At 29.9% G+C, this 17,501-nt stretch overlaps 1 protein-coding gene across 2 annotated transcripts in view; it reads left to right on the plus strand.

Moving 5' to 3' along the window:
• LOC125057715 overlaps positions 1 to 17,501 on the plus strand; it is a 113,271-nt gene that overhangs the window by 78,856 nt on the left and 16,914 nt on the right. For both annotated transcript variants that reach the window (XM_047661549.1, XM_047661548.1), the window contains exon 2: positions 13,872 to 14,080. In XM_047661549.1, the coding sequence (XP_047517505.1) occupies positions 13,872 to 14,080 (209 nt within the window). The remainder of the gene's footprint in view (positions 1 to 13,871; positions 14,081 to 17,501) is intronic.

Genomic DNA, 17,501 nt, shown 5'->3' on the forward strand with positions numbered 1-17,501 from the left:
CAAATCTAACTGCAGATACATAGATATCTGAATCATTAAATTGATAATTCCTGCCCCAAAGAAACAAAAAACAAAAGCAGATTAAAGGTCTGATCATTAAATTGATACCAGTAAATAAAAACAAAAGCAGATTAAAAGACTGATCATTAAATTGATACCAGTAAATTAAAACAAAAAGCAGATTAAGTCTGATCATTAAATTGATACCAGTTAATAAAAACAAAAGCAGATTAAAAGTCTGATCATTAAATTGATATCAGTAAATAAAAATAAAAGCAGATTAAAATTCTGATCATTAAATTGATAACAATAAATAAAATAAAAGCTTTACAATAAAATTATTATTGTACGTTAGTGGGTACTAACTTAGCAGATTAAAAATCTGATGAACGGCTTAAGTAGCTTTATGCGGATAAAAATATAATACGATCATTAAATTGATACGAGATGGAAGCATCTGAGATCAAATCTAACTGCAGATACATAGATATCTGAATCATTAAATTGATATCTGTAAATAAAAATAAAAGCAGACTATAAGTCTGATCATTAAATTGATACCTGTATATACAAATAAAAGCAGACTTAAAGTCTGATCATTAAATTGATGCCAGTAAATCAAAATAAAAGCAGACTAAAAGTCTGATCATTAAATTGATACCTGTAAATAAAAATAAAAGCAGACTAAAAGTCTGATCATTAAATTGATGCCAGTTAATCAAAATAAAAGCAGACTATAAGTCTGATCATTAAATTGATACCTGTAAATAAAAATAAAAGCAGACTAAAAGTCTGATCATTAAATTGATATCTGTAAATAAAAATAAAAGCAGACTAAAAGTCTGATCATTAAATTGATACCTGTAAATAAAAATAAAAGCAGACTAAAAGTCTGATCATTAAATTGATGCCAGTTAATCAAAATAAAAGCAGACTAAAACCTGATCATTAAATTGATATCTGTAAATAAAAATAAAAGCAGACTATAAGTCTGATCATTAAATTGATACCTGTAAATAAAAATAAATGCAGACTAAAAGTCTGATCATTAAATTGATTCCAGTAAATAGAAATAAAATCAGACTAAAAGTCTGATCATTAAATTGATACCAGTAAATAAAAATAAAAGCAGATTAAAAGTCTGATCATTAAATTGATACCAGTAAATAAAAACAAAAGCAGATTAAAGGTCTGATCATTAAATTGATACCAGTAAATAAAAACAAAAGCAGATTAAAAGACTGATCATTAAATTGATACCAGTAAATTAAAACAAAAAGCAGATTAAGTCTGATCATTAAATTGATACCAGTTAATAAAAACAAAAGCAGATTAAAAGTCTGATCATTAAATTGATATCAGTAAATAAAAATAAAAGCAGATTAAAATTCTGATCATTAAATTGATAACAATAAATAAAATAAAAGCTTTACAATAAAATTATTATTGTACGTTAGTGGGTACTAACTTAGCAGATTAAAAATCTGATGAACGGCTTAAGTAGCTTTATGCGGATAAAAATATAATCCGATCATTAAATTGATACGAGATGGAAGCATCTGAGATCAAATCTAACTGCAGATACATAGATATCTGAATCATTAAATTGATATCTGTAAATAAAACTAAAAGCAGACTAAAAGTCTGATCATTAAATTGATACCTGTATATACAAATAAAAGCAGACTAAAAGTCTGATCATTAAATTGATACCTGTATATACAAATAAAAGCAGACTAAAAGTCTGATCATTAAATTGATACCTGTATATACAAATAAAAGCAGACTAAAAGTCTGATCATTAAATTGATGCCAGTAAATAAAAATAGAAGCAGACTAAAAGTCTGATCATTAAATTGATACCTGTAAATCAAAATAAAAGCAGACTAAAAGTCTGATCATTAAATTGATATCTGTAAATAAAAATAAAAGCAGACTATAAGTCTGATCATTAAATTGATACCTGTATATACAAATAAAAGCAGACTTAAAGTCTGATCATTAAATTGATGCCAGTAAATCAAAATAAAAGCAGACTAAAAGTCTGATCATTAAATTGATACCTGTAAATAAAAATAAAAGCAGACTAAAAGTCTGATCATTAAATTGATGCCAGTTAATCAAAATAAAAGCAGACTATAAGTCTGATCATTAAATTGATACCTGTAAATAAAAATAAAAGCAGACTAAAAGTCTGATCATTAAATTGATATCTGTAAATAAAAATAAAAGCAGACTAAAAGTCTGATCATTAAATTGATACCTGTAAATAAAAATAAAAGCAGACTAAAAGTCTGATCATTAAATTGATGCCAGTTAATCAAAATAAAAGCAGACTAAAACCTGATCATTAAATTGATATCTGTAAATAAAAATAAAAGCAGACTATAAGTCTGATCATTAAATTGATACCTGTAAATAAAAATAAATGCAGACTAAAAGTCTGATCATTAAATTGATTCCAGTAAATAGAAATAAAATCAGACTAAAAGTCTGATCATTAAATTGATACCAGTAAATAAAAATAAAAGCAGATTAAAAGTCTGATCATTAAATTGATACCAGTAAATAAAAACAAAAGCAGATTAAAGGTCTGATCATTAAATTGATACCAGTAAATAAAAACAAAAGCAGATTAAAAGACTGATCATTAAATTGATACCAGTAAATTAAAACAAAAAGCAGATTAAGTCTGATCATTAAATTGATACCAGTTAATAAAAACAAAAGCAGATTAAAAGTCTGATCATTAAATTGATATCAGTAAATAAAAATAAAAGCAGATTAAAATTCTGATCATTAAATTGATAACAATAAATAAAATAAAAGCTTTACAATAAAATTATTATTGTACGTTAGTGGGTACTAACTTAGCAGATTAAAAATCTGATGAACGGCTTAAGTAGCTTTATGCGGATAAAAATATAATCCGATCATTAAATTGATACGAGATGGAAGCATCTGAGATCAAATCTAACTGCAGATACATAGATATCTGAATCATTAAATTGATATCTGTAAATAAAACTAAAAGCAGACTAAAAGTCTGATCATTAAATTGATACCTGTATATACAAATAAAAGCAGACTAAAAGTCTGATCATTAAATTGATACCTGTATATACAAATAAAAGCAGACTAAAAGTCTGATCATTAAATTGATACCTGTATATACAAATAAAAGCAGACTAAAAGTCTGATCATTAAATTGATGCCAGTAAATAAAAATAGAAGCAGACTAAAAGTCTGATCATTAAATTGATACCTGTAAATCAAAATAAAAGCAGACTAAAAGTCTGATCATTAAATTGATATCTGTAAATAAAAATAAAAGCAGACTATAAGTCTGATCATTAAATTGATACCTGTATATACAAATAAAAGCAGACTTAAAGTCTGATCATTAAATTGATGCCAGTAAATCAAAATAAAAGCAGACTAAAAGTCTGATCATTAAATTGATACCTGTAAATAAAAATAAAAGCAGACTAAAAGTCTGATCATTAAATTGATGCCAGTTAATCAAAATAAAAGCAGACTATAAGTCTGATCATTAAATTGATACCTGTAAATAAAAATAAAAGCAGACTAAAAGTCTGATCATTAAATTGATATCTGTAAATAAAAATAAAAGCAGACTAAAAGTCTGATCATTAAATTGATACCTGTAAATAAAAATAAAAGCAGACTAAAAGTCTGATCATTAAATTGATTCCAGTAAATAGAAATAAAATCAGACTAAAAGTCTGATCATTAAATTGATACCAGTAAATAAAAATAAAAGCAGATTAAAAGTCTGATCATTAAATTGATACCAGTAAATAAAAACAAAAGCAGATTAAAGGTCTGATCATTAAATTGATACCAGTAAATAAAAACAAAAGCAGATTAAAAGACTGATCATTAAATTGATACCAGTAAATTAAAACAAAAAGCAGATTAAGTCTGATCATTAAATTGATACCAGTTAATAAAAACAAAAGCAGATTAAAAGTCTGATCATTAAATTGATATCAGTAAATAAAAATAAAAGCAGATTAAAATTCTGATCATTAAATTGATAACAATAAATAAAATAAAAGCTTTACAATAAAATTATTATTGTACGTTAGTGGGTACTAACTTAGCAGATTAAAAATCTGATGAACGGCTTAAGTAGCTTTATGCGGATAAAAATATAATCCGATCATTAAATTGATACGAGATGGAAGCATCTGAGATCAAATCTAACTGCAGATACATAGATATCTGAATCATTAAATTGATATCTGTAAATAAAACTAAAAGCAGACTAAAAGTCTGATCATTAAATTGATACCTGTATATACAAATAAAAGCAGACTAAAAGTCTGATCATTAAATTGATACCTGTATATACAAATAAAAGCAGACTAAAAGTCTGATCATTAAATTGATACCTGTATATACAAATAAAAGCAGACTAAAAGTCTGATCATTAAATTGATGCCAGTAAATAAAAATAGAAGCAGACTAAAAGTCTGATCATTAAATTGATACCTGTAAATCAAAATAAAAGCAGACTAAAAGTCTGATCATTAAATTGATATCTGTAAATAAAAATAAAAGCAGACTATAAGTCTGATCATTAAATTGATACCTGTATATACAAATAAAAGCAGACTTAAAGTCTGATCATTAAATTGATGCCAGTAAATCAAAATAAAAGCAGACTAAAAGTCTGATCATTAAATTGATACCTGTAAATAAAAATAAAAGCAGACTAAAAGTCTGATCATTAAATTGATGCCAGTTAATCAAAATAAAAGCAGACTATAAGTCTGATCATTAAATTGATACCTGTAAATAAAAATAAAAGCAGACTAAAAGTCTGATCATTAAATTGATATCTGTAAATAAAAATAAAAGCAGACTAAAAGTCTGATCATTAAATTGATACCAGTAAATAAAAACAAAAGCAGATTAAAGGTCTGATCATTAAATTGATACCAGTAAATAAAAACAAAAGCAGATTAAAAGACTGATCATTAAATTGATACCAGTAAATTAAAACAAAAAGCAGATTAAGTCTGATCATTAAATTGATACCAGTTAATAAAAACAAAAGCAGATTAAAAGTCTGATCATTAAATTGATATCAGTAAATAAAAATAAAAGCAGATTAAAATTCTGATCATTAAATTGATAACAATAAATAAAATAAAAGCTTTACAATAAAATTATTATTGTACGTTAGTGGGTACTAACTTAGCAGATTAAAAATCTGATGAACGGCTTAAGTAGCTTTATGCGGATAAAAATATAATACGATCATTAAATTGATACGAGATGGAAGCATCTGAGATCAAATCTAACTGCAGATACATAGATATCTGAATCATTAAATTGATATCTGTAAATAAAAATAAAAGCAGACTATAAGTCTGATCATTAAATTGATACCTGTATATACAAATAAAAGCAGACTTAAAGTCTGATCATTAAATTGATGCCAGTAAATCAAAATAAAAGCAGACTAAAAGTCTGATCATTAAATTGATACCTGTAAATAAAAATAAAAGCAGACTAAAAGTCTGATCATTAAATTGATATCTGTAAATAAAAATAAAAGCAGACTATAAGTCTGATCATTAAATTGATACCTGTATATACAAATAAAAGCAGACTTAAAGTCTGATCATTAAATTGATGCCAGTAAATCAAAATAAAAGCAGACTAAAAGTCTGATCATTAAATTGATACCAGTAAATAAAAACAAAAGCAGATTAAAGGTCTGATCATTAAATTGATACCAGTAAATAAAAACAAAAGCAGATTAAAAGACTGATCATTAAATTGATACCAGTAAATTAAAACAAAAAGCAGATTAAATCTGATCATTAAATTGATACCAGTTAATAAAAACAAAAGCAGATTAAAAGTCTGATCATTAAATTGATATCAGTAAATAAAAATAAAAGCAGATTAAAATTCTGATCATTAAATTGATAACAATAAATAAAATAAAAGCTTTACAATAAAATTATTATTGTACGTTAGTGGGTACTAACTTAGCAGATTAAAAATCTGATGAACGGCTTAAGTAGCTTTATGCGGATAAAAATATAATCCGGTCATTAAATTGATACGAGATGGAAGCATCTGAGATCAAATCTAACTGCAGATACATAGATATCTGAATCATTAAATTGATAATTCCTGCCCCAAAGATGTCACTCCTTTCACTGGAAAAGCTCGACTGTGACGGTAAATCTACCTCAATGGGTGCACGATGGGAGCGATGGAAACGAGCACTATTCATTTACCTCGAAGCGTCTAACATTGACGAAGACGTAAAGAAAAGGGCCTCTCTTCTACATTTCGGCGGGCTAGACTTACAGGAAGTGTTTTACAACATTCCTGAAGCTGATGTCGAAGCAACTGAAGGCAAAGACGTGTTTGAAGTAGCAATATCTAAACTTGATGCCTACTTTGCACCAAAACAGAACAAAGTATACGAGAGACATATATTCAGGCTCCTTAAACAAGAACCTGACGAAAAAATTGAAATTTGTGGTGAGACTGGGAAAACAAGCTGATAAATGTCAGTTTGCCGACAGAGATGAAAACATTATCGACCAAATAACGAAAAAATGTTATCTACCCGAACTGAGAAAAACGATATCACAGATTGGAGATGAAATTACATTAGAGCAAGTAATCACCGAAGCAAATACTCTTGAAGTTATTAAACAATTAGACGAGTTTAAAAACCCACTGAAATCAAATGAGAATCAAGAAGTAAACAGAATGGATAGTAAATTGAAAAGGAACTTTGATAAATTAAAGAATGTAATTGTACATGGATTCGGTAGATGTGGTAAACCTAGACATGCTGGAAATGATGCAAAATGCTCAGCAAGGAATAAAGAATGCCTAAAGTGTGGTCTTATGGGGCATTTCAGACAATACTACCGAACGAAACAGACGTTGAAGCGAAAAGTGGAAATATTATAATAATATAGACATGAACAAAAGAAAGGTCGTTTCGACAGGAAGAAGAACTTAAACATAGGCACCCTGTAGTGCCGGTGCTGAAAGGAAATATTATGGATATTAAAGACGCATTTCACCAACTTGAAATAGATCCTGCTTCAAGAAACAACCACCTTTATAACCAGTAAAGGCTTATTCAGATACAAGAGACTCATGTTTGGCATATCATTTAACCGACAACTGGGGACCAGAACAAAAAGGGCTATTTTAAGTCGTTGAAGGAAATCATGACAAATATTCCTAGCTTAGGGTATTATAATGTTAGCGATCATACGATTGTCATAGCAGATGCTAGTCCTGTGGATTTAGGTGGAGTTTTAGTTCAAACTAATTCCAAAGGTGAGCCCAGGATTATTGCATATGGCCACAAAAATCTGACTGACTGTGAACGCTGCTATTGCCAGACAGAAAAAGAAGCGTTAATTCTCGTGTGGGCGGTGGAACATTTCCACATATTCCTTTAGTGTAAAAGATATGAACTTATAAGAGATCACAAGCCGTGGGAGGTAATATTTGGTCCTAATTCTAAACCATATGCAGGGATAGAGAGATGGGTTATGCGCTTACAATCTTACGACTATAAAATAGTTTACCAACCAGGGAAAACCAATATCGCCGACTATAGGGAAATACTAAACGTGAAAGAGGGTTTATATCGGAACATATGGAACGACGACGTGACGTTGTATAAAATCTTACAAAATGAACTTTGTTTTCATGAGGGTATATTATTGAGAGGAATGAGAATTGTGGTTCCCTCGGCACTCCGTAAAAGAGTTTTGGATGCATCTCACGAGGGACATCCCGGTATCGTGTCAATGAAGGCGAGACTTCGTACGAAAGTCTGGTGGCCTAGATGCGACAGAGGCTGATAAAATTGTTAAAGCCTGTAAAGGATGTACTCTTGTATCTGCACCATGTCCACCAAACCCTATAAAACGGCGTGAGTTTCCAGAAGTGCTTTGGATTGATATTGCAATTCATTACAAGTGGTGACCACATATTATAAAGAAGTGAAGATTTGTCGCAAAATTACCTCTACTGAAATTGTAGCCAAACTTAAAGGAATCGATTAGGAAATCAATAACTGCAGATAATAGAAGACAGTTACTCAGCGAAGAGTTTAAATCATTTCTAACAGAGATAAACATTATTCTTTTCAATACAGTACCATATTGGCTGCGACAAAGCGGAGAGGTCGAAAGACAAAACTGTGTCATACTTAAACGTCTTAAAATTGGTATAGCTGAAAATAAAGACTGGAAGGAAAGTTTACTGGAATATTTAACCATGTACAACACATTCTGTTACTGGAAGAACCTCATCAGAACTTTTCTTCAAAAGTTTAGAGATAAATTACCTATGATAAACGATACAATAGAGAGGACATCACAAGACACTGAGGTTAAGGATAGAAAAAAAAAAAAAGAAAACAAATGGGAAAAGAAATCGGATACGATAAACGGAAGGCTGGATAATGTGATTTAATACCAGGAGACATAGTGTATATAAAAATATGAATAAAGGAAATAAATTAAAATAAAATAAATAAATCCAGAAACACACACGGTGGAAATCACGAAAGGAGGAGATATCACGGTAAGAAACGATGAAACCGGTCAAACTCGAAGAAGGGACGTTGTACATTTGAAAAGAGTTCAAGGGGAATGGAATGTCTAAAAAGAAATGAAGTTAACGACGAGGAAATCAATGTCGGAACTTAACCCTAGTGTAGCAGCATAAAACTTTAATTTCATTAATTATGTTTGATTCATGTAAAATCCATCACATTACATCCAAATTACATTAATGAGTAATCAGAGAGATATAATCAATAAAAACAAATAAAACAAAAAAGGGATGTAGTGTATTGACTAAATAAAGTGTTGCTTGGTTGTCTCATGCGCCTACGTCACTTGTCAGACTGTCAGTCGTAATCCGACACCCGAACGGAGCGGTTGTGTGTAGGAAGTTTGTACAAGTGTTGTGGTGTTGGTGAGCCGTAAAACACTCCAAGAAGCAGGACATTACAGTTGGTACTTTCAACACAGCGCCATCTGTTAGAATTGTGACTATAAAATAATAAACAAATATTTTGCAATAAAATAATATTGCGGGTATAAATTAAAATTTTAAGCTATCCTATCTTTTAAGTTAGATCAAACTGCACATGGTATTCAAATTTGATTGATATCGGTTCGGTAGTTTAGGAGTCCATAGCGTGACAAACAACGTGACACGTAATTTATATATATTAAGATATTATTTGTGCAGACAATAAATAATTAACAAACAAAATTGGATATTACCTGTCGAATAATATAGCTACACAACGTATTAAAAAAACAATCTGTAAATATTTTTATTTTCCGTAATTCCAACCTACGGACAAACATAGCGCGTCATATACGGTTACGATTGAACTACAAAAGATACTTGTATATAGAATTTCAACAAATTTTAGACGCACTCCAAATTTAACGTTTGTAAACGAAAAACACATTTGGCAAAAGTCACTCCACTCAAAAACTAAACTTTTGCGCCATTTTTTTACAAACTGTCAACCCGTATTTTTATTCTGTTCCTGCCAAAACTACAGGTACAAACTGAATGTACAAAAAGTAAAAATTTGTCTGTTTTAAATTTCGAATTTAATTTGCGAATCGTAAAATGTATTCAAGTAGGCTTTTGAGGTACTTTAAAACGTCATTCTCTCAACAAAATCAAATTGGATGGTTTGGTATTTTTATGAATTTCACTATTTTTATAGAAGAGCTCGTTGCACAGTTTTAGCGCGTCTAAGGGCCTTAACGTTTTTTGTCTGTGAAGTCCATAAAAAATTCCGTAACTGGCTGATCCTATTAATAGCAAATTAAAGTCTGTAGTAGTGCTGATTATATGTTTAAGCGATTTCTATAAGTTTTTGATATACAATGAATGAAGTGGGGATATCAGTAAAAAGAGAATATACTTACGTATATTACGTATATTGCCTTTTTTTTATATAATAGGGGGGCAAACGAGCTTGCGGGACGACCAAAAAGGGCAGTCTGCGCAGCCCATAGACACCCATTTTTAGTGGGTGCGTTGCCGGCCTTTGAGGGAGGAGTACACTCGCTTTTTAAACATTTGGAGGTCGTATCTCTGAGGGAGTCGATTCCACAGTTCGCTAGTTCGCAAAAGAAAATGCCTTGTGAAACGGACTGTGGAAGACCTCCAACCATCAAGATGATGTTGGTGAAATTTAGAGGTCGTACGGCTCGTACGGTGTTGAAAAGATCAAGTGCCTAAGTGTAGGTTTTATTTTAAGCCACGGACGAGGGGTGATATTGCTATCTGCAAATATATGCCTATCTGTAGCGCCCATTATATTTTTTATGGGACGGGGTACAAATGAGCAGGTGAGCACTTAGATAGAAATGCTTACAACTGCCTTTGGCCACCTGCAACGCCATACGAGTATGTTTCCGGCTTTTTCTAAACGCTCTTCATTATGTATATTCAAAATGATTTAAATTTTTATTTAGTGCTTAACAATGTTACCTTTAGCTATAATGTTCTACTATCTAAATAAAGTTTTGAAGATTTTTGTGAGGGTTAAAAGCATTAAGTTTGATAGTTTTTAATCAGTCATGTAATATTGTATATGTATTAATCTGACGCTCTGATGGCGTAGAATCATTGACATATTTTCTCGAGATTAAAAACTAGAATCTTATCGATCTATTGCTCTACTTTATTATTAAGGACAGCGAAACTGTAATTTAAAATTAATTTTACTTTCTTTATTTTAAATCAATATCAACATTTGTTTTGAACACTATTTGACACTATGTAACTAAACTAAATTGTATGATTAGAAAGTTTTTAAGTTAAAGTTTTTAGTTACTATTTATGTCCTGTATTGGCTTCAATCAAGTCTAAAGATTTTAACTAAACTCAAATAATAAAAGTAGAATATTTTCCTTAAGAGATTTTCAATATAAATCGTGTCCTATAGATCAATGCTCTATAGAACCACGTAAGTATTCCACACAGGGGTAACCACACCGCCTGTGTAATGTAGCATAAAATGAATTTTCCTCTAGCGATTATGTTTGTATAGCCTCCCAATACTCATCTCAACAGATTTACACTAAGGTGTCTCAGATGTTGAGAAAAGTGGAAGAGTTTTCCTCTTCCGCTTTTCTATAACCGTTTTCCTCTAAATTATAATTGTATTATGAAATATTGTTTCAAATGCCTGAATCGTGTTTTGTATTATTTTTATAAAATCAATATTTATCTTCAACAAAAAAATGCCCTAAAAAACGACTATTTCAGCGAAATTGGTGGCGGGAAAATTATGCCGTAATCTTCGTTATTTTAACTGCGATCTGCGCTTTTTACGGCTCGTAGAAATCTTAATGGGACATTTGAATGCAATATTTAAATCTTTAGTACCTAAAAGGGAACTGAAAAACGTTTTTAACAAGTTTTAATATAAATATAGCGGACTTTTTACTTAAAATGTCCCTATATTTATGATTTGTACATAGCAAATATTTGTTTCCCACAGGTAAACATAAAATTGATTAATAAGTGCTTAAATTTTTCACTATTTTAATGAGGAACTGCCCTACAAAATAGTTATTCATCTATAAAATTATTAATGCACATTTATACCAAACATTCTAAATCAACAAGAAAACTTCTATAAATCTATGGAAATCCTTATTACAGGTCAAATTTCGCAAGAGATAAGACCTTTCCAGAAAGGATTTGTCTGATTCTATCCTGAATCTGAGTTATGTGGCATTATTCTGAGCTATGTCTAAGATTAACGGAACCAGACTTAGACTTAATATATATATCCTATATAACAAGAATTGTGACTATTATATTATTTTTCTTATTCTTTTTTTTATTGTATTGTCGAACCAATTACTTATACATATTATATTATTACAATTACTTAACTAATCAAGATTTATGAACCTTATAATTTATGTTTTTTTTAGATTATAGTTTATTATTTTTTTATAGTTGCTTAGCGAACATATCTCATTTGTTTTTATTTTTTACGGGTAAAAAGGTCGTGTTTTTAATAGTAGGTATATATTAAAAATGTTTTTTTTCCGGAAATCGAATACTAGATGCTTCTGCGTTATCCATTAGGCCAAGGAGACGGTAATTAGTTTTTAATATAGTGTTTATATTATCTCATAATTGTATTATATAAAAATACTTGTATACCTAATTTTTTTATTCAAAGCCCCGAAAGGTTTATAACACTTCACTTGGTAACAAAAGCGTTTACAATAGTAAGTTTATAAGCAACAATTATTTCAGTAAATACTAAATAATAATAATTATAACTCGTAAGCGACGGAAAATCTATCGCTTTTTAAAGCTGCTTCGTTAAGATAAATTTATATGAAAATGAACTTAAACCTACACCCTAGTTTGTTTTAAAGTTCAAACTCAAAAGTCACAGTAAAATGAATAGACGCGGTTGAAGTTTGAATAATTTAATAGAGTTCTTTAGATATAGCTTTTAGGTAAAGCTTGAGTTTCGCTGAAAGATGTGAGTTATTGAATGGGTTAATAACAAAGTTGCTAGCCATAATTAGTAACTTTTAATGGGTCTGGTTAATCAAAGTGTCAGCTTTTGTCTGAGCCCACGTGAATATTTAATTGTCGATAAATGATAAGTACTTTGATTATGATATTGTAAAATCTATTGTAGTAAAGGTTTTAGTGTAAGACTTAAACCATCTAAAAATGAATATGATAATAATAACTCACACTTGTACGATGTACCTTTATGATGCCATTAAGTGTCGTATCTATTTACGTTATTTATGTCTTTGTTAATAAATTTATTTATTTATTTATTTATCCCATATCATTATTCTATCTTTACAGTAATTATTAATTCGATAGAACGACACAATATTTTTACCCACACCGATTATTTTTTTTAAATCAACTTCATAAACAGTTGAAACCCCAGCTATAAATATTGTTAAACCAGAAACTAATAATAACATTTTTACCTAACCTAAATAAAAAACATTAAAAAATATATATTTATGTACCTAAATCTTATAACTAATAATATAGGAAGCAACTCTTGTGAACTCAGCCAGTGTACAAACAAATAAGTAATTAAGTAGAGTTGAAGTCCTAGTCCTAGTCCTAGTAAGAAATTGGTTCCTTAATAATTTGTTGGTATTCCTTAAATTACATAATTTCTAAGAAAAGGTTTCGTCCTCGAATATTTTGAATGCTGCAGCAACATAACTTAAATCGCTGAAGGCCCGGTTAATTGCGAAACCAACCCGAGAGCCTCACTTAAACATTTTGTTTCCGTGGAATTAGGATAAAATTTATTTATTATAACCCGAAGTTCTTTCACAAGTACAAATTGCAATGTTTCTTATAAATTAAATACATATTTTTCTGCAACCATTCTTCTGATTTGTTTCTTGCTTCAAGTCTATCTAAACCTTCATATCTTCTATATTATTTTCTTTATCCATATATAATACTAGCTGCCCTGGCCAACGTCGTTTTGCCATGTATATCATTTATAATAAAAAATAGTGGTTGATCGTAGAGGGGTGAAAATTAGGGATTGTATGTATTTTTTAATGCTGTATCATAAAAAAAATATCTAAAAAATAAAAAAAACAATTTAGGGGTGGACTACCCTTAACATTTAGGGGGATGAAAAATAGATGTTGTCCGATTCTCAGACATACCCAATATGCACGCAAAATTTCATGAGAATCGGTCTAGCCGTTTCGGAGGAGTTTAACCACAAACACCGCGACACGAGAATTTTATATATTAGATTTAATTTGTTATTTCAGTTGTTACCAGCCTGCGAGACGTGCGACTTCTCGTAGAACCCACAACTGTGGTGAGAGGCGGTATAGCAGCCCTCATCTGCTCTCGAGACATGCAGGGGGCGCCACTGTACTCTGTCAAATGGTATAGAGGAAATCACGAGTTCTACAGATTCACACCAATGGAGGAACCCGACACCAGGGTGTTTGGATTACCAGGGATATATGTGGATGTAAGTATCTTTTAATATACTAGCGACTGCCCGTCACTGCCTTATTTTATTTATTTATATACGCGTTTTTTCTGAAGGGGTAGGTAGAAACCACGGATGTCCATTTGCTACGCTTCTGACATACCTTGGTCATGACACACTTTTGTGCCATTCAGCATGCATGCTCGTCGGTGATGGGTACTTTTAACTTGTCCCTTCTCTAGTACCTCCTCTCTAGTATGTAGAAAACGCCGACTTCACCATCCATGGTTACTTTCTATATCCAACTAACGGCTGCTAATCATTGATACGTTTGAAACACACAGCCTAAGTAAACGAACTTATCCATTTGTTCCACTTTTTCTCTATCAGAATATCGCATACAGTCCTATTTCAAATACCACCACAAATGAAAATTGTACACAGTACAACGTAATAAACTTTAAAACGAAGATTACTCTCAATTATACTCTCCGTTGCTGGAACAATAATAAGATATCTCTAGGGTCCTACATAAACCTCATTATGATCGAGATGTTTGTACATAGAAACGTAACAAATAATTTTTTTGTACTTTGTATTTGTGTATAGGATAAATTTAAAATTCGCAGTGGTTGGTGTTGGTTTACTCAAACTATAACACGAATAGTTTGGGTCATCTCTGAATTAATTTTAAGTATCTTTATTTATTCATCCTACACATATACAATATATAGACATAATATTTCGGTTCTTAATTGATTTTGTCAGAACACCTCTCACAATTAAACCTACTTTCAAATGCTATTTTTATTAATAAATAACACACCGTTTGAAATTGTCTATTCTATCGGGTTACTCTTTTAATACCCAAAATCTTTGAAAAAGACCCAACCAACTCCCAAGAACTATTCAATTACTTAGAACTAAACCACAAAGCCCAATTCAAGTTCCATCTTACACGAAATTGTGAAATGTTTTGCTCCTGACACGGCTTAGTGAGCACTTATTCTCACATATAACTCACAATGGGTATATTTGTGTACATGAGTTTAATGTAATATAATATATATTCCTCCTATTGAATTTGACTAAAACTCTTTATGTTCTTGAATTATGCTAAAAGCTTATTATGGTGCTAACAAAATTTAACTTTAAATAAAAATTCTAAATCGTATTTATTTTATTTTGATTACTCAAGCATTAGAACTAAAACAAAGGTATTTAAGAGTAATTCTAGAAAACGTAAGCTATTTCGCGATTTAATTAAAGATTTTATATCGTTTATCACGAACCATTTTAATTCACAAAACAAATCGTCAACAATTTATTTTCCACTTCTACACTAATGAAATAGATGTTAAAACTAACTCTTATCTCAAATCATAAAAGATATAAATAACGTTCCTAAACCACTTTATAACACATTGTGCGTACATTGTGTTACGTATAAAAATAAATGATATTTTAAATAGTAAAAGATTCAAGAAATAAAAGAGAATTTCTATCATTGAAGATTTCCAAGATCATTGTTAGCCTGCTGTGTAATCATACCCCATGTATGATATTACACATTGTTTGGCAAAAATATTGTCAGAAATCCGGTATATTTTAGACCCCAAAAAGTCGACGCAGAGAGACACAAAGATGATACGAACAAAAATCACACAGGATATTTCGTCATTGTATCAATTGTATCGCCAGTTGCCTGAAAATGTGCAAATATCGACGAAAATAATTACTACTGAAATGAAAATTGAAAACGATTTATGTAAAATTAAACCCCGCATTGATCAAGCCATACCAAACAACACTTGCTTTAAAAGGAAATTCTCTCAAGTTCGTAAACACTGATCATCGCTTTCAATTTATTTTATGAAAACTAATCAATTACACTTAAATTTATATACAAAATTTTGTTTTTATGGGTCTCATTATGTATTACAATTATACATTAACATTTTTGAGGTACGATTTAGTACTTTAAAACCACAAAGTTTCCATATGCTTCAAAAAACTAATCTACACTACATAGGTACAACCTCCACATTAACTTCTATTGTTACAAGTAGTTGATAATTTTTCCTGTTTGTACTGCAAATGAAAACAGAATTTTAACTTTTTGTTTGTCAAATGATTCGCCCGCAATCAAACCCTGGGTTTCAGCAATGCTTTTAACGTCGGATCTAAGTGTTTGTATATTCAACGCAGCAATATGTTTTAAAAACGTTTCTCACGATAATCGTATTTAAATTCTTACAAAGGAATTCTTTAGTTTTACCTTATACCTGTCTCTGACATGCCTGGATAGGTTGAAATAGCATATCCACGTAAGTAGTTGAGCGTCTGACTCAATATTATCTACACACGATACCGATAAACTTTGTTTATAGTGATACTATAACTTAATAGCGTTTCAGGATTTAATAGGAGAGACTTTATGTTATTTATTTAGTAATAAAAATATTGTATTGGAATACTAATAACAGGTCTTTCATACTATCAAATATTTTGAATAAATGCAAATTGTAATGTAATGTAAAGTTTTAAATAATTAACATAAATATTTATTTATTTATTTATTAGGTTTATTAAATATGAAATAATGGAAGTTGATGACGAAAATACGTATATGACCACTCCAATCAAGTGTAAAGTTTTCTCTCACGTATTGTGTAATAGGCATGTCTACGCATTGTCCGTTGTGTTAAGTTTTCATTAATTGGGATTTAGGAATTGATTCGGCTCAGGTACATATTATTGTTGCAAAACGGCTCAGCCCTAAGGACTTCAACTAATGTAAATCAATCGAAAACAACCAAATGTTCGTTGAATTTAGTTATATTTATTTTACCTATCATAGCGTCTTACATTGAACAACGAACGCCATCTAATATATTTCAGGTAGGAACTTTTCATTAAAGTATGTGCATATAATTGTATTTTCATCAAAATATTTATGCATAATCTACAAAACACGAAAATAATTACCAAATTGAAAAAAAAAATGCACTGTTAAATTACTGATTACAAACACGTGAACTTAAATGTGTAAGTATATATAGATATGTTTGTTGACAAATGTATCGGAAACTTATATCAATTAAAAAAAGAATATAACAGCAGTCCAAGTTTAAAAATCGCTTTATTAGTTTTTGAGATATGGTTATCCTTGTACAATATAGGTAGTGGTTAATAAATTATATCGTCATTATTTTCAATAGACAGGTTGTGTTCGGTTTTTTTTATTACTTTTATTGGAAGCTTTTTTCGACCGAAATTGTGCAAATTAATTCGACGCATGAAAGCCTAAGTAATACATTAAATTTAAACTTATCGTTCATAACTGCAAATGTTATTATTAAAGAAATTTAAATCTAGTAAAATTATAATGAATGTAAACCAGTATTTTAAACTTATCCTTATGTTACTACTTTTTAAACTTACTTATTACATGCATTAT

This window comes from Pieris napi, chromosome 17, assembly GCF_905475465.1.
Source record: "Pieris napi chromosome 17, ilPieNapi1.2, whole genome shotgun sequence".
In the NCBI taxonomy this organism is placed as follows: Eukaryota; Metazoa; Arthropoda; class Insecta; order Lepidoptera; family Pieridae; genus Pieris; species Pieris napi.